Here is a 17,511-nt window from a genome sequence, read left to right as displayed (position 1 = left end):
AAGATTCTAGGGAAAAAGCCTCGCAGCTGCTTCGAAATTAAGGAGGCAATCATTTTCCAAACCAAAACGCGTAATTTAACATTATATTTAATAATAGTTATATAGCCTTATATAGCCGACCGACTTTATAAACATTAGTCAACACAGTATCTGGAAAATTCTCAGTTGTAACCTTGCCTCGTGATTTTAAATATCACAAGTAGACATTATACCCAGTTAAGAAATGATTGATTTGTTGGCAAATACAGTAACTCAAACTGTAATACTTTCGTGACTCTCCTGACTTACGCTAATTGTTGCTTAATAATATTTGCATGGAAGTTTTGTTAAATTAACCATTGTTATACGTTAAAAATTAAATGGTTAGACATTAACTATTGTTGCTTAATAATCTTAAGATTATTCGAAATGGCTGCTGGTCTTAGTCTCAATTTGAAGAAATCAAGGCTTGTCGGAATTAATGTAGCGCCGGATATATCAGTAGAATGGGCTTCTCTCATCCATGTTCGCATTATAGATTACCTATGTCCTACCTTGGTCTTCCGTAGGTAATCGAAGGAATTCGAAGGATTTATGGAATCCTATAATTGATAAAGTTCAATCTCGGTTAGCAGGTTGGAAAGGTAAGTTACTTTCGTTTGGGGGGAGGATTACACTTATCCGCTCGGTATTAGTCAGCCTTCCGGTTTACTATCTATCTCTGTTAAAATGTCCTCGTCGGTGGAAGTGAAGTTGAGATCTTTGATTTCAAGTTTCTTATGGGGTTCGCAGGGCGGAAGACCAATTCATTGGGTGAGTTGGGAGCAAGTTTGTAACCTAAGTGCTTAGGGGGCTTGTCTTGGTCAATCTAAGCTTGAAAAATCGATCCCTTCTAAACAATGAGTATGGAGGTACAGGAAAGAACCAAATAATTTGTGAAGAAGGGTTGTGAGTGCTAAAAATGATTATCAACAGAATGCAGTGCTTCCTCTGTAGATCTCGGCAAGGAAGATGTCTTGGGTGTGAAGGAGAATGTTAGATCGGAGGGCGACCTTAACACTCCGTCTGTAAGCAGTTCGGATTACAAGTGGGGGACGGATCAGGGTAGACTTCTGGAATGATTACTGGTAATCCGAATTATTTTATGAATCTGGTTTACCATGTATTCAGCAAATCACATCCTTGATTTTTAGAATAAATTTTAAATAACCGTTCACTGCTTATTTATATGTAGAAAATATATGAAAATTTACCTTAATAACTGAAAATGTGGAGTAATTCACATGACAACGACAATGTCTGTGATTCACCAAATGTCAGCGCCCGCTATATTAGTACTAGGAATTTCCAAGTAGGTGTTGCCTATTTATTTGGAGTAGGTAAGGTCAATATCATCTCCCCCACGTAGTCGGCATGGTTCTAAAAGAATAGGTAACTGATAACTTTTGGGGTTGTTAAAAGAAAAGTGATAAGTAATCATTTTTAACTTTTGATCAAAATTAACATATTTAAATATGCTGATTTTTAACATAACTTATTGTTAATTTAAATTTAATTAATTTGACTTATTGATATTTTATAAATCAATTTAAACTTTTAGCTTTTCATCAAATTAATATTTAAATGTCTTTGACTCAATACATTTATCTTGGATTAAGATTGAGTCTATTGTTTTTCTGTTGTTTTAATATATTAACTATCATCATATATATGAGTTGTATAAATTATTTTTAATAGATCTTTATTATTTTAATCATTTTAACTCTTATATTTTTATTATATATATTTTTATCTTTGATCCTTTATTTTTTTTATTTTATCAAAGTAACCTAAATGTAACAAAACAGTAATAGTATTTTTAAATTGATGTAAATTATTTTATTATTTTACCATATTATAAAAAAATCAGTTAATTTATCTTTTATAAAATATTGATATCATCATCTTCTTCTTCTTCTTTACAAATTTTAATATTCATTTTATATTTTGATGACATGAAAAAAAAGTCATTATACATATTTTTTTTACTTATATAGTATATATCAAACTTTAACCAATGAAGTTATGGTACAGTTAGTGAAAGTTGGATATAGGGTTAGTTTGAAATAAATTAATTGTTAAGTTAATTACAAGGTTGTTGCAATAATTTCTTTTAAATCTATTGTCAATTAATGATAAAATTTAGTTTAAAAAATTCACAGTTATTATCTAAATTAAAACTAAATTTTTCAATATAAAAAATTCAAAGACAATAACTAAAATAAAATATACGGACTAAATCCATAATCTATATATGTATAGTTTCAGTACAAGTACTAATTATAAAATTTAACATTTTTCATCAAATTGTAGCCCTGTTTCCGGGAATTTGCAATGTTCATGAATCTGATATTTGGAGCCTAACGATACTGCTATGTATATTAATAAACAAATTAGTTATGACGCATAAGATATCAATAAAAGGCATCACTCACGAAAATGACATGTAAACTTTAGTCATATTTAGATAAGTATATTTTGTGATGAGTTTTAGGTGGTGTATGCTGACAAATTGTGATGAGTTTCATATATGCAATTGGTTACTGATATTTGGCTTAGAAAAAAATGGTGTATACATCTTGAAGTTGTACCAGACATACATGTGAAGCTCACCACTCAACGTAGTATCCGTTGAAAGACTTTCAACTTTTTAATGATGGCTGCTCGAACACTTCTATAAATGATGTGACTGAACCAAGAACCTCTAGGAATAACAACCATCGTTTTAACTACTAAGGTAGTTTGGTTGGTTATAAGTTGTTGGACGGTTTAAGCAGCGGTGGCTATAGAAGGAATAACACCAATTAATAAAGGGAAGCTGATTTCATTGTCAGAGCAGACTGTGATATCAATGGTGAAGACAAAGGATGTGAAGGTGGACGCCGCTTTTCAGCAATTAAGTGTTTGCATTTATGATCTGTTTACTATTAAAGCTCCACTTGATTATTTTGGTTATAAAACAACTGTTTGTCTGTCATCACCCTGGATGTTACTGTAAGATATAGGAGAGATGAGCTCTAAGTTGTTAAAACCCATGCCATATCAAATAATGAACACTAAGAGTATAAGATTTTGATATTGTGGCCTTTAACAACCTTGATTTAGCATCACAACATAAATAGTCTAATGATTAATCAAATCCCCTTAAACAGGTCGGGAACTAGACAGCAGAGTTGATCAAGAAACAGTTTATGTGGAGATTTTCGTTTCTGCATCATCTTTCAGAGTATGTTTCTTTCGCTGTGCTCTTCTTTGGGGACTAAACTAGTTTATTTCTTTATTTTATCAATTTTTTTTTTTTGCGATTTTTGCATTTCAAATCCTTGAATTGACCCTTTGTTGGAAGAACAGGAAGTATTAACCGACTCCATAGACAGAATTATCCAAATTAAAACTTCATAGCAATAAAATCTCAGTGCTTAACATATAGCATAGACCAAAACAGAGACATTCTGTTTTGGAAACCGCTGCTGACTGCTGAGGGATTTCTAGACCTGCAAACAAAAACTCCCCTGATCTTGCAGTTGTTTTAGTAGAAGTGTTAAACTTATTATGAGGGAATGAAAAATGAGATGGTCTGCAACAATGGCTTACTTTTCTGATACCATTAATGAATCTATATGTCTAATGAACTCTTTCCCCATTAGGAAAGCAACTGTGACCGTTTCTCATTCAGAATGCTGGTAATATATGTACGAGTATAAATTGAAGGAAAGTAAAGGTTTTTCGTTCTGTTTTCAATTTTCAATCTGCTTGTAATAGGCACAGAACACATTTATTAGAGCTATACATAATTACATATGCAACGCTGTTTAATATAATTTAGTATGAATAAGCTGATAAGCACATAAACATTCCCCCCTAAGGGTGGGTAATTAGTCCTCTGAAATACTGAAAGAGGACTATATCTACTGAATAGACAGTATCGTATTTTATCTTCAAGCAGTTGGATAAGAGGCTTCCATTGCAATACCGCAGAGACCTTCTTTGGCATCAATACCCCTTTCCATTCTGATGTATCCATCCTCACCCCAGCTAGTGCCCCATGAATTCTTCACCAGCCAATATTTGGTCCCATCATCATCTTGTCCATAGCCAACTGCTGTAACCCCATGGTCTAGGTAGGTGGTGCATTCGCCGGTGAAGACACCACTTTTGTAGTGTTGGAAGTCAGCCCCACCGGCATCAATGGCAACTGAAACTGGCTGATTGGCCACGGCTTTTAATAGTGCTGACTCACTGTTTGAAGGTACATCCTCGTAACCGGTGATCTTGGCTGCATGGTTGGCTGATTCTTTCTTGTTGCAGCTTCCATCAACTCCTTCGTAGGGATAATTGGTTTCGGTGGTAAGTCCTTTGTTTGAAATGATAAATTCAAATGCATCGTCCATGAGACCACCGTTGCAACCTTGGTCTTCGCCGTTGACATCACAATCAACCAACTCCTGCTCTGATAGTGAGATCAACTCCCGCTAATGATTTCTTTATGAGTTCCCGTTCTATTTTCATAATAGTTTTAAAGATCACCAAACTACATAAATGAGTTGAGTTGGATCATAATTTTTGTAGTCTGGAAATACTACGTAACACCGTTATGTAGAATTCTCTCTTCAAAAAAAATCAGTACTTCAATTTAATTCCTATTTGGCTCTAAATTAAATTAAATATTACATTTTAGTCCCTCTAAAGAATTTATAATTTAAAACATTTTTAATACAGATAATTTTAACTTTCGTGTCTCCAAATTTTTAGTTTATATCAGCCCCAAGCAAAAGCTCCCAGTTTTTTTTTTTTGGGGATAACCAAAGCTCCCAGTTTTCACCCTTGCATAAAATGAGATAAAATTTGCATTATCCAAAAGGAAAAGTAGTAATTACTTTGTTTATCCTTTATTCTCGTATATTAAGATTTAATTAACAAATTGATCCCTGAATTATATTCAAATTCTCGTTTTGATCCTTCAAATTATTTTCTTCAAAAGTGTATAATAAAAACAAATGAGTAGCTTGTTAAAATGTATAATTTAATCTCATGGTCTCTTCAAAGTTGAACTTGGCACTGGACCTTGTATTTCCTTTTTACAATGCCTTGCCCATTTTATTGACCCGCGGGTGTGGGTGATGCTACTTCAATTTACCAGAATTTATCACACTAATAATGATAGCAAGCGTAGTAGTCAAAGTCTAATGCATAATTCTAACTAAACAAGATTTTTTTTTTCACTTAACAAGAATTTGAAACGTGGTTTTGAATTATTTTATATGAATATCATATATTTAATCTTTGGAACTGATTCACGTTATAATTATGCAAAATTTCAGTACGTTATATATTTGTATATTTAGGGTAATTGCTTGGTCATAATTACGTAACTATCATGGCACCAAAACAGAGACATCCCCTGTTTCGGTTTAAAATACTGGTAATATATATACGACTAGAAAAATCCAAGGTAAGTGAAGATTTTTCTGTGTTTCAACTTTCAAGGCGTTTACAATAAGTATAGAACAATAATATCGGAGCTATACGTATGTAGCATTGTTTCATATAGTTTTTCATGAAAAGCTGATGAACACATGCATTTTTCTGAAGGAGGCTAATTAGTCCTCTGAAATACTGAAAGAGGACCATATATGCTGCAATAGTATACAGTGTGTTTATCTTCAAGCAGTTGGATAAGAGGCTTCCATTGCAATACCGCAGAGACCTTCTTTGGCATCAATACCCCTTTCCATTCTGATGTATCCATCCTCACCCCAACTAGTGCCCCATGAATTCTTCACCAGCCAATATTTGGTCCCATCATCATCTTGTCCATAGCCAACTGCTGTAACCCCATGGTCTAGGTAGGTGGTGCATTCGCCGGTGAAGACACCACTTTGTAGTGTTGGAAGTCAGCCCCACCGGCATCAATGGCAACTGAAACTGGCTGATTGGCCACGGCTTTTAATAGTGCTGACTCACTGTTTGAAGGTACATCCTCGTAACCGGTGATCTTGGCTGCATGGTTGGCTGATTCTTTCTTGTTGCAGCTTCCATCAACTCCTTCGTAGGGATAATTGGTTTCGGTGGTAAGTCCTTTGTTTGAAATGATAAATTCAAATGCATCGTCCATGAGACCACCGTTGCAACCTTGGTCTTCGCCGTTGACATCACAATCAACCAGCTCCTGCTCTGATAGTGAGATCAATGTACCGGTTTTGAGCTTGGTAATCCCTTCCATGGCTGCCACGGCTGAGAATGCCCAGCAACATCCTTTATGATCCGAACCACAAGGAAAAATTAGCATTGTGGAATCATAATTATTTCAATTTCTTTACAAATTCCTATGCTCACCACATTGGCCTTGGTCCTTGATGCCGGTCACAGCTCCTTTCTTTCTCCAATCCATGCTAGATGGAACCGCAGTGATATTTTCATACCCGAAAGAAGATGTTTTGGAAGATGGAACAGCTTTGGAAGGTCGCATTTTATAACCATTTCGCATGGTTTTAAACTCTTCATTGGTCAAGTCTGTGAATTCATTAACACCTAACTTGTACTTCTTGCTGGTATCAGCATTGTGGGATTCGATGTACTCCACGTTTTCCATGAATATTTGGACACGTTTATTCTTCTCTGTTTCATCCTGATAAACTCGACTATAGCTAGACAACCATTGTTCAAACCTATCAGACATAGATGCCTCGGGAACAGACCGGGACGAGGCCTGAGAATCCCAGATTCCCAAAACAAAGAGTAAAGCCAGACATTGAGTTGGCGAATCCATTACAAGTAAGAATCAAGAAATGCTATACTGAAGGAATGCCAAACCATGAGATGGTTTGTGGTTTATATAAAGAGGGTTTCCAAAGGCACCACCTCTCCAATATTTGTAACAGACAAAAAACCAGACACCCTCGTTCTACGTGCCCTGAAAATTGTTCCGACAAAGACTCCATGCTAATTTGATTGCTTAATAAGATTCTATTTCGTGTTAAAGTGAAATTCTTTGATTATATAAGTTGTGGCAATAAGATTTCAACCATCTACAGGTTGCATACATAGCACCGAAGAATATGTCGAGAAACAAGTATTGGAATATTATACTGTCAGCAATAGCGCCTGTTAAAGCCGTATTTTCAAAAGAGTTTTGGCGTAGTTTACATAATTCTTCTATAATTTGTATTTTGATGTAACTATTAGTATTTATGTATGTGACAAAACAAGGGTGGGAAACATACATTCGTCGGTATGCATTCAAATATTAAACAGAAGAACCGATGGGGCAAGTTAGCGTGCTGAGGCTGGCTAATTGTGATTGTGTAAACTCTCCAACCTGGGACAACCAGTCTCATTCAAACTCCCATTTTCGCGTGCTAAGCAAAGAGTAGTCTTTTGTCCTCTTCCACTCTATAATTTAACGTGGGATGCGCATGGCGGGCTTTGGTTTATGAGATTGATTTTTTTTTCAGTGAATATTTTTATACTTTAAAAAAAATAAACGAGAGTAGGTTGATGATTTGATATGATTTTTTTTTTTTTAAAAATTAAAAAAGAAAAACACTTTTTTAATTTTTTTATAGTGTGAAAAGTGTTTTAGGGTAAATATAGTTGCTTGTATCCTATTTATATAACCCCAATTAGATGTTGAAGAAATCTCATTCTGTTTCTACTTTCTTAACAAATAGAGTTTCTCTCTTCATCCCTGCTACATAGATAATATATTTGTAACCCCGATTCCTTTGACTTGTTTGTCCTCTCCCTTTTGAATATTCACTGACAGCTTTGTTTTCCGTTTTCCAACGTCTCAAAACGTATCGTACGTACCCCGAGGAAATTCTGGAATTCAAGACGATCAAGAAGAAAATGTGGATGTTTTCTTGTTAGTCATTTCATCAGCTTAATTATCTCCCTAGAACTTGCGTAATGGAAGCTATCATCATAACAGCCATGGCACTGATCAACAGAAACAACAAGAAAGTCGTTAGCTCTCCTTCTGGTTCGCTCCCACCACACAACCTGGTCTTCTCTCTTTCACTTCTGGCTCGTAAAATATAGGCAATAAAAATAAGTTTTCATCCCCCCACCTTTTCGTGCTTTTGTATGGCTGCTTACTCTTTCAACAACTTTTCATCTGGGAATTGTTACTCTAGTATCTTTGATCCATTTTCGCTTGATTTGGGACCATACAATGGAAGCTCCCGTGGTGGGTCTTTGTCAGTGTCGGTGTCACAGTCCTTGGTTTTGGATAGTGAGAAAGAAGAGCTGGTGAAGGATCCGTTGAAAGTAGGGAAGAAAACGGTTCCGGAAGAAAAGATTACAGCGGCTTTGAAGAGTCACAGCGACGCAGAGAGGAGGAGAAGAGAAAGAATCAATGCTCATCTCGATACGCTCCGCACCCTCTTGCCCTGCAAACAAAAGGTACTAATTGATTTGACAACTCTCAGTACAATTTCATGTTAAATTTTGGTTTATCATCGTCATACGATAAATATAATCAGCTCATGAAAATTTTGTTGGGATGAAAGGGATCTGAGTTAGCCTGTTAGCTTGCTGACTGTATCTTGTTTTGATTATCAAGTTTCCTGAAACTGCAACATTTTGAGAACCTAGAGAGGTTGCTTATGAAGTTATGATAACATCATAATTACAGAGTCGTTATAATATTGGCCAGCTTGAATGCCATTTTTGCATTTATAGGAAAACAAAATGAAGTTGTGAAGCCATGAAACGGAGTATTGATATTTAAATGTGAAATCTCTTATTGCAAATCATGTAATGCTTTTATTTGCTTGCATTAGGAAGGCCAACCCTAAAATTTCAGAATCCTAGAGTCAACTAAGGGATGCTTCAGCTGTAAGGTTTATTTATGTATATCCTAGAGTATCGTTCTGGTTCCAATTTCAGACCTTCTGTTACATTTTCTTATAAATTGTTTCAAACAAAATCAATAACTTGGCTGATAAAATTAATCACAGTAAAGTTGCAATGTAGATAAGAGAGTGATTAATTATCATCCGATAAAAACCCTGGTCTCGTTTAATTTTCAATCTCAATAACTTGGCTGATATATTCGTTAATTTACAATTAATATACTCATTAGATAATCTGTTGACATAGCTTTATACAATATTATTTTTGCTGTCAAAGCTTAGAGTTGGTCGGTTGGACAGTATATATAGATTCAAAAGTGATGATGATGATAATAATCGGATATAGGTGGCACAATGCAACAGCTATTCTTCAATATATCAGCACTGTTTATTTATTTGATATAATATATAATAACTACTGTATGTGACATAAGTACTAGCATATTATATTATTTTTTGAACGTAAGCAAGAATTTGACATCTACATTGCATGTGTATTTTGGCTCCTCTTATTTCTCATATTTATTTCAGTAATTAACTGAAGTAATTAAAATGTACATCGAATTAACTTTCTGGATCAAACGAAGTCTATATTTTTTTAGCTGACAGCAATGTTCCGATTCCTCAATTGTAGATGGATAAAGCGACATTACTTGGTGAAGTGATTAAGCAGTTGAAAGAACTGAAGAATAATGAGACTGAAGCCAGCAAAGGGTTATTTGTTCCGATGGACGACGACGAGGTGAGCGTTGAACCATGTAGTATGGACGAAGCCGATGGGATGGTTTGTTTTAAAGCATCGATCTGTTGTGATTATAGACATCAACTTCTGACTGACCTACGACGAGCTCTCGATGCACTTCCCTTTCAAATTAAATTTGTGAAATCAGAAATATCGACGTTGGGAAGTCGATTGAAGAATGATTTTGTTTTCACGACCGGCTGCAGAAGTAGTAGCATTGTTGATGACGATGGTTATAATACCGATGCATGGCGTTTTATTGCATGTTCAATTCGGCAGGCATTGGATTCTGTCCTGGAGAAGGCTTCTACTTCACTGGAGTTCGCCCCATTGTTGGCATTCCCGAACAAGAGGCGAAGTATCTCTTACATTGATTCCTCAAACTCATCTTCATGTTCCAAAAAGGATTAGCCTTCTTTCGTTTTGTGTTAACGGGTGTCAAAACTGTTATTTCTGCTACATATGTTTGTATGATATGTGCAAATGTTGGTTTGAAATAAATATTAGAACTTTAATAAAACATGTAATTTGATCCTAAAGACTAACATTTTTGATGGATTGTAATAAATAGTATTATTCTATGTATGTAAACCCCTTTCATAATAGTAATTTATGAAAGCTTGAATAAACTAAAATTCAAGTGATTTTTTACACCATATATATATATATTCTATATAAAATTTAACTGAATTGGAAAGTGGAGTCAATTGAAGAATAATTAGTATTTTTTTGTTAACCAGTGTTTTAATTATATATATAGGTGCTTAAATATCGTAGGTTAGTTGTATGGACACATGCAATTATAAAATTTTTAGTTCATATTTTTATTTTTTATGTCATATTTTAGAGATAGATTGAATATACATTTTTTTGAAAATTTTAAATTTCAATATAATTTAGGTATTTTATTTGTATTTTATATTATGTTATAATTTTATAATTATGAGATTTTATAATTTCTCACCTACAAAATTTTAATATAACTTTTAAAAATTTAAGCTTTTAACATAAAATTATACTTCAATCCTTACAGGGCTGATAATAAACTTTTTAATTAAAAACCTATATCATAAGAAATGTTTGTTTTATGGCTTAAGGGCTACTTTTGCTCATGTATTAGACCCAATTTATTAATTTTATCCTTGTGGCTTCTTCACATTAATTTATTACTCAAAGTTGTTTAGGGATATCATCCTAGCCATCGAAGTCCGTTTTGACTAATAGAATAGTTAGTCTTTTGCGTTTGTCAACGTCATCAATTTTCATGTCAGCCAATATTACTGAGGTAGCTTGATGATGACGTGATATTTATTAAAAAATAAATAATAAAATATTTACTATATAAAACGATTAGAAACATCTCCAAAATTTTGACATAATCCCCATTGAAATAAATAATAAAATTTTGGGAATTTTTTTTCTTAGCGTTGTGTTTAGCAAATATTTTAACCTAATCCTTTAATCCACAGATGCAGAAGACTCACAGTTCTGTTAGTCAAAATGGTTAACGAATTTTGAGGGCTAAGATGATTTCCTTAAACAACTTCGAAGATTAAATTGATGAAAAAAATCATAAGAACGAAAATGATAAATTGAATCTATTGCAAGAATAAAAGTATGTCCTTAAATCTTGTTTTATTAAGGGAAAAAATCCTTTAACATGTTAAAGGAATACTGGTATATAGTGTTTTAAGTCTAAAATATATGTTGAGTATATATTTTTATTAAAATTTAAACTTAACCTAATATAGCACGAATCAAGTGGTCTTTGTCGTACTGGTAAAGTAACTATTGTTATTCCTTGAGTACATCCGGTTCGAGCACTAAGAATACCAGAGGTATGAACATTCAATGTCAACAGGTTGAGAGTTATCTTCGAACATATACTATCTTGTACTTACCATAGATTAATAATAATAATAACAAACTTAACCTTATATATTTTTAGCAATGGTGAACTAATTTGGCGTGTTTATTTGACTCGTCCATTTTGAAATTAATAATGTAACATGTTTATGTATATTTTATATACTCAATATGTATAATGATTAGTTCAGTTTCATGCATTAATGAAAATCATGATAAGTATCAGTAATTATGACCCTGATATTAGTTTAGTCTCAATTCGAGTTCTTATGTACATAGAAAATTTTTGTTGAGAGATTCACTCACCAATATCAGGTGTGCGGCCCATCTCGTATCAGATTAGTCTAGGTGAAACCTTGGAACTAGAGGGCAACAAAAAAATAATAAACATTAAGTTTTTTTTTATCTCTGTTAAAAATTTACAAATACATTTAAATATTTAGGTATATTTAAAAATTGAAAGCTTATGTTTACTTTCAAAAAAAATTAAATATATTTTCAAAATTAACATTAAATTTTTAAATATATTTTTAAAATTATATCTAATGTTAATTTTTTTTCAAAAGTTCAGTACCTGTTCAAAATTTAATATTAAGTTTTAAAATTTTTTGAAAGTTTAGGACTAAAACGGACTGTGACTGATAGTTTAGATACTAAATGTGTTAAGTTTATCACGACGTATACTAAAATGAAACAAAAACTAAACGTTAGATATACTTTTTTAAAAAAATAAAAGTTTAAGTAGTAAAACAGACTAAAATTGATAGCTTAAGTAATAAATATGTAGTTTACCCTTACATTTAATTCAACATATTTATAAATTATAGGGTAAACTACGTATTTAATACCTAAACAATTAATTTTGGTCTATTTAAGTACCTAACCTTTTAATTTTTTCAAAACCATACCTAACGTTTAGTTTTCATTTCATTTTAGTACTCACCATTAAAAACTTAATGTGTTTAGTATATAAACTACCAATTTTGGTTCATTTTAGTACCTAAACTTTTAATTTTTTTAAAAAACTTAACATTAAATTTTGAACAGGGTACTAAAATAAAACAAAAACTAAAGTTTAGATTTGGTTTTGAAAAAGTGAAAGTTTAAGTACGAAACGTATTAAAACTGATAGTTTAAGTACTAAAGGAATAGTTTACCCTAAATTATAATAATTAAAAAAGCATACCACGCATGTGCAATTGTACACAATTACACCATAATCTATTTCTCAACAAAAGAAGAAGACGAAGAAGAAAGGAAGTATAAGAAAAAAAAATCTTAGGAAGAACAAGCAGAAATAGAGATTGCAAACCGATCTTAGGAAATCATAGGAAAGTAGTACCGGAGAAAAAAAATCGCAGGCACAAATTGGAATATGAAAAGGAGAAGTGAAAGCATGGCAAAAAGAAGGGAGTGAATCCATACTTCAATTCACGCCACTTCAGAGTTCTGTCGACGAAGGAGTTTGGCACCGTTTATCTTTTTTGAAGCTCAACAAGTTTGGCATCGACGATTCACCTATTCCTATCTCCGGTACTACTCCCTCTCAATCCCTACTCATTTTCATTCTTTAAGAAAGAAATAAACTTCTCACTCTTAATTCTCTAAAAAATATGATTTATTTGGCTAAATTTTTGTTTTTGTCTTCTTAAATTCATTACATTGGACTGGGTTTGATCCAAGATTCTGTTGTTAAAGTTAGCAATTAATGCAAAAAGTTTTCAATTTGGAACCCTTGAGTGTAAATTTGGCGTTTTATGGTCCGAATTCGTTATCGTTTTTCCCTTCAGGTTTCTATGCACCGTGCTCCCACCCTCAAGTATCCAATCATTTAACTCTTCTTGCTGAATCCCTGCCGTCTGATGAATCAGTAGTGCCGCCTATTATTAGGAGTAATCGGAATAGGTTCTCCGTTCCGGGTATTCTTTACAATACAAATACAATGGAAAGTTTCCAGGCTTTGGATAAACAAGGCCTTCTCAAGGCAGAAGCGATGAAGGTAAAACAGTTTGAATTGTCTACTAAGGACGGACGGTAGAGTGTGTTATGCAGCTGGTTTAATTCAATTGAAATCTTGGTTGAGAAGTAATTGTTGTATGTCAATTACTCTTAGATTTGGGAGGATATTCATAGTGGGAAAGCTGTGGAGGATTGTGCGGCATTGTCAAGGTTCCTTCTTATCTCATTTGCAGACCTGAAAAAATGGAACTTTCATTATTGGTTTGCTTTCCCTGCTCTCGCACTTGATCCTCCTGCTACCTTGGTTGATTTGAGGTCAGCTTCTCAGTGGTTCACCTTGGAAGAGGTGCTTAGAATGTGGTTAACACTTGCAAATTGTTGGATTATCGCATCTTTTTGAGTGCTCAAAAGGTTTCTATTTGTTACTTCTGTACATGCAGGCAGAATCCGTGTCAGCAGCATGTAATGAATGGAGGAATTCAAGTGCAACAGCTGGTAGCCTTTCTGCTGTTGCAAGTTTTCTACTTCTTTTTATCTTACTGCATTGAAATTCAAATGTTATTATGTTCCTTTTTTTTTTCTTTATCCATAATTTTATTCCCGTCCCAGCCTGACTTACGAGTCTACTGCAGATGTTCCATTCTTTTTGGTTAGTATTGGTTCTGATTCAAGTGCTGCCGCCAGGCATCTTAAGAATTTGGAAGCTTGTCAGCATGATGGTCAAAAGGTATGTCTACCTTGCGCTTCATGAGTTTTTGGAATATGTTTTTGTTTATGATTCCAGAGGAGAGTTTTAATAAAAATTCTATATGATATATGATGTCAATAGGCTAAAAGTGCAAAATCTTGGACATCTTTTTCTCAAAGTTTTCACATGTGTTATTGGCAGTTACTATTTGCACTTTATGACCCATGTCATCTACCGAACAATCCTGGCTGGCCTCTCCGCAACTTCCTTGCACTTATTTCTTCCTGATGGAATCTGAAAACTGTTCGCTTTTTGTGCTATAGAGAGAATCGAGGTTTTGCTGATTTGAATTTGTCACTTGTTGGTGAAGCCTTGGTTTCGGTTCAACCAGGTAGAGTGGCACAAATTTTGGGTAACAGCTTATTTTTGGGATCATTTTTAGCTGTTCTAATAATACGAATTCATTCTACACTATCTTTCTTGACCTACAATGTCTCTTTAGGAGGGAGAGAAAGACAATGTGTGTCGAATGCTGTAGGATGGGAATTCAACAAGGGGAGAAAAATACTGAGGTGTATTAACCTTGCTAAATCTATGGATCCAACTAGGTAATTTGTTTTCTGTTTCTTTTTTGATATTGTCACCTTTTAGGCTTTTTAGTAAATTATCTGCCATTGAGGCATTGGCTTAATGGGAAGGTTGAGTATCTGGAAACCTTGACATCCTAGGTTCAAGTCCTACCATGCTTAAATACTATGGGTTCAGTTCCAAATTTATTATAGAGTTTAAGTCCCACCATCTGTGGGCATTGTCCAGATTTATTCTGGTTTAGGTATGAATATATGTTCCTATCATCAATCCAATTGTACATTTTCATGATTGATTCCTGTTGTAGTTATTACTTGTAATTCAAAAGGAAAAACAGTACTTGTTTTACCAAAAGCATTTTGAGATATTTCCCACTGTTTTCCCAAAGGCTAGCCATATCTGCTGCAGACTTAAACTTGAAACTAATGGGATGGTATGCTTTGCCATCCCTTAACTTAGACATCTTGTTTTCTCTTAAGTGCCTTCTCCTTGGAGCAGGTACCCTTGGATGTCAGGTTGCTAGAATGCTTATGGTATGTATTGAGAAAGCTGAAACCCCAATTTTGGATAATATTCCATATCTCTTGAGACTGAAGACTGTGTGTTGTAGGCTTGGGGTGTCCGCAAGATTACACTACTTGATGGTGGTGATTTTAAAGCCACAGCAGCAGTGAGAAGCCTACAACGAATATTTCCAAGTGATAATTCTTTTTATTTTAGGCCTATAATACAAAGATCAACACAGAAAAATCTATCCGTTTCCTCTCACCATGAATCTTATGATTTGTTTCTTAGGAAGCAGAAGGCGTTGTTATGGCCATTCCTATGCCTGGACATCCAGTATCCAGACAAGAGGAGGAAAGTGTGCTTGAAGATTGTAAACGACTCAATGATTTGATTGATTCTCATGATGTAATTTTCTTGTTGACTGATACTTGAGAGAGTCGATGGCTCCCTACACTTCTTTGTGCCAACACTTACAAGGTTCATCTCTTTTATTCATATATTAATTGCTTTGATATTTGGCACTCTGTTGTGGCATCATGGATTAGGATTTGTAAAGATCTGTTACTGGATTTGAGTCATTTGATGATGGCATAATTTGCTTGTTCTTTCTCATTATGCAGATAGCCATTACTGCAGCTCTCAGATTTGACAGTTTCTTGGTTATGCGCCATGGACCTGATCCTCTTAACCCCACCCCTAACTTGAAAGCTGAAACGGAAAATTCCTTAGCCGCTGGCATAGACAACCTTGCCCTAACAAATACAGATGGATGGCATAGATTGGTTTGCTACTTCTGTAATGATGTGGTTGCCCCAACAGATGTAATCTTCCAGAGTTTCTAGAATGCAATAATGCTATTATAGGAATTTTATGTATGTCCAGCTTAACCATTTATCAATTATTGTTTGTGCAGTCGACTTCAAACCGCACGTTGGATCAGCAGTGCACTGTTACGCGTCCTGGGCTTGCACCTATTGCTTCTGCACTGGCAGTTGAACTTTTAGTGGGCATATTGCATCACCCTAATGGGTAAATCCTTGGAACTATACGAAGAAAGTCTTTTTCACTGTAGTTTCTTTGGAAATTTAACAAGCCTTTAGTTCTAATCATCATGAACTAATCAGAATTCTAGATTGCTTAATTAACCATCCAATTGTATATGCAGGATATTTGCTGAAGCCGAGATTGCCAACTCCAGTAGTGGGGGGAACTTTGAGCTACCACTGGGTATTTTACCCCATCAGGTTCGAGGTTCCCTTCCCCACTTTCAACAGATGACCCTTGTGGGCCACTCCTCAAACAGTTGCACAGCATGTTGCAGCACTGTAAGCTTGGCGTTTTTATAATTATAGTTCTTTAAACTTGATTTATCTTTCGGTTTAGTTGAAAGTTGGGATAAATTTATGTAAGTTACGTCATTTTGTTGTCATAGTTTTGCATTTTGACTATGATGAACAATCCTTTTCAGGTTGTGTCGGAGTACCGCAACAGAGGGATGGAATTCTTACTCCAAGCAATTAACCATCCAACCTATCTGGAGGATCTTACTGGACTAACCGAGTTGATGAGATCGGCAAATGCTTTTCAACTAGACTGGGATGATGAAATCGAGGCCAGCTGATGATGAGTGTGTCGAACTATGAAGTATGAAGAGGTCGGTTGTACTTTTAATGTTTTGTTGCAGTTAGTTCTTTTGTAATACCTTGTTAATTGGATAATAACAAACCGGGGAGAAAATGTCAAATGTATGTCCATTCTCAGTTTCCCATCTTCCACTTAATTTCAAACTGATACTTCTGGAAACCCCTAAAGTTACTTCATCCTCTTTTCCACATAACATTGGGGAATTTGAAGCTTGAAAACACATAAAGTTAACAATTTTATGCTGAACACTTGATACTTATCCGAATGTTGATAACATATTTTGCTGCCGCCATTTTTTGAACAAAATAATTTTATCCAAAAGAATGAAGCTTGTATAGATGAAACCTACCCTTTCTTTAATTGACAAAAACATTGTCAAAACACCCATCACTCCTTTATTTTCTTTGTGGGTATAATCACCCATCTGAATCTTGCATTTCTAACCTTACAAACAGACTCTTTGTTCACAAGCAAAGGTTGAATTCATAGTCTTGGTTGATTGAGTGAGACGCTCACAAGTGTCTTCTTCATACTCTCTTTTTGTGATTGTGCAGTGACTTGATAGACTCGACATTCAAACAAGACAAAGCAAATATTGCAACTTTTTAATGTGGGAAAATGACTGCTGCACTATTTTGATTTGT

The 17,511-nt window shown here is 34.3% G+C and overlaps 2 protein-coding genes and 2 pseudogenes across 2 annotated transcripts; 2 read left to right on the top strand and 2 right to left on the bottom strand.

Annotated features, from left to right (window-relative positions):
* Window positions 1-3,817: 3,817 nt before the first annotated feature.
* Window positions 3,818-6,819, bottom strand: LOC120131566 (annotated as a pseudogene).
* On the bottom strand, window positions 3,957-4,409 carry LOC120131810 (senescence-specific cysteine protease SAG12-like). The gene has a single exon (XM_039148714.1). It carries the CDS (start codon window positions 4,407-4,409, stop codon window positions 3,957-3,959), a length of 453 nt encoding a protein of 150 aa, XP_039004645.1.
* A 1,275-nt stretch (window positions 6,820-8,094) lies between the features above and the next one.
* Window positions 8,095-10,112, top strand: LOC120131585 (putative transcription factor bHLH107). Its single transcript, XM_039148541.1, has 2 exons — window positions 8,095-8,421; window positions 9,508-10,112. The coding sequence occupies exons 1-2, from the start codon at window positions 8,104-8,106 to the stop codon at window positions 10,024-10,026; spliced, it is 837 nt and encodes a 278-aa protein (XP_039004472.1). The 5' UTR covers window positions 8,095-8,103; the 3' UTR covers window positions 10,027-10,112.
* Window positions 10,113-11,084: 972 nt separating this feature from the next.
* Window positions 11,085-16,982, top strand: LOC120131809 (annotated as a pseudogene).
* Window positions 16,983-17,511: the final 529 nt, after the last annotated feature.

Source organism: Hibiscus syriacus, unplaced genomic scaffold (genome assembly GCF_006381635.1).
Source record: "Hibiscus syriacus cultivar Baekdansim isolate YM2019G1 unplaced genomic scaffold, ASM638163v2 tig00110556_pilon, whole genome shotgun sequence".
In the NCBI taxonomy this organism is placed as follows: Eukaryota; Viridiplantae; Streptophyta; class Magnoliopsida; order Malvales; family Malvaceae; genus Hibiscus; species Hibiscus syriacus.
Note: the sequence above shows the minus strand (reverse complement) of the source record. Positions and strands in the feature narration are given on the sequence as shown.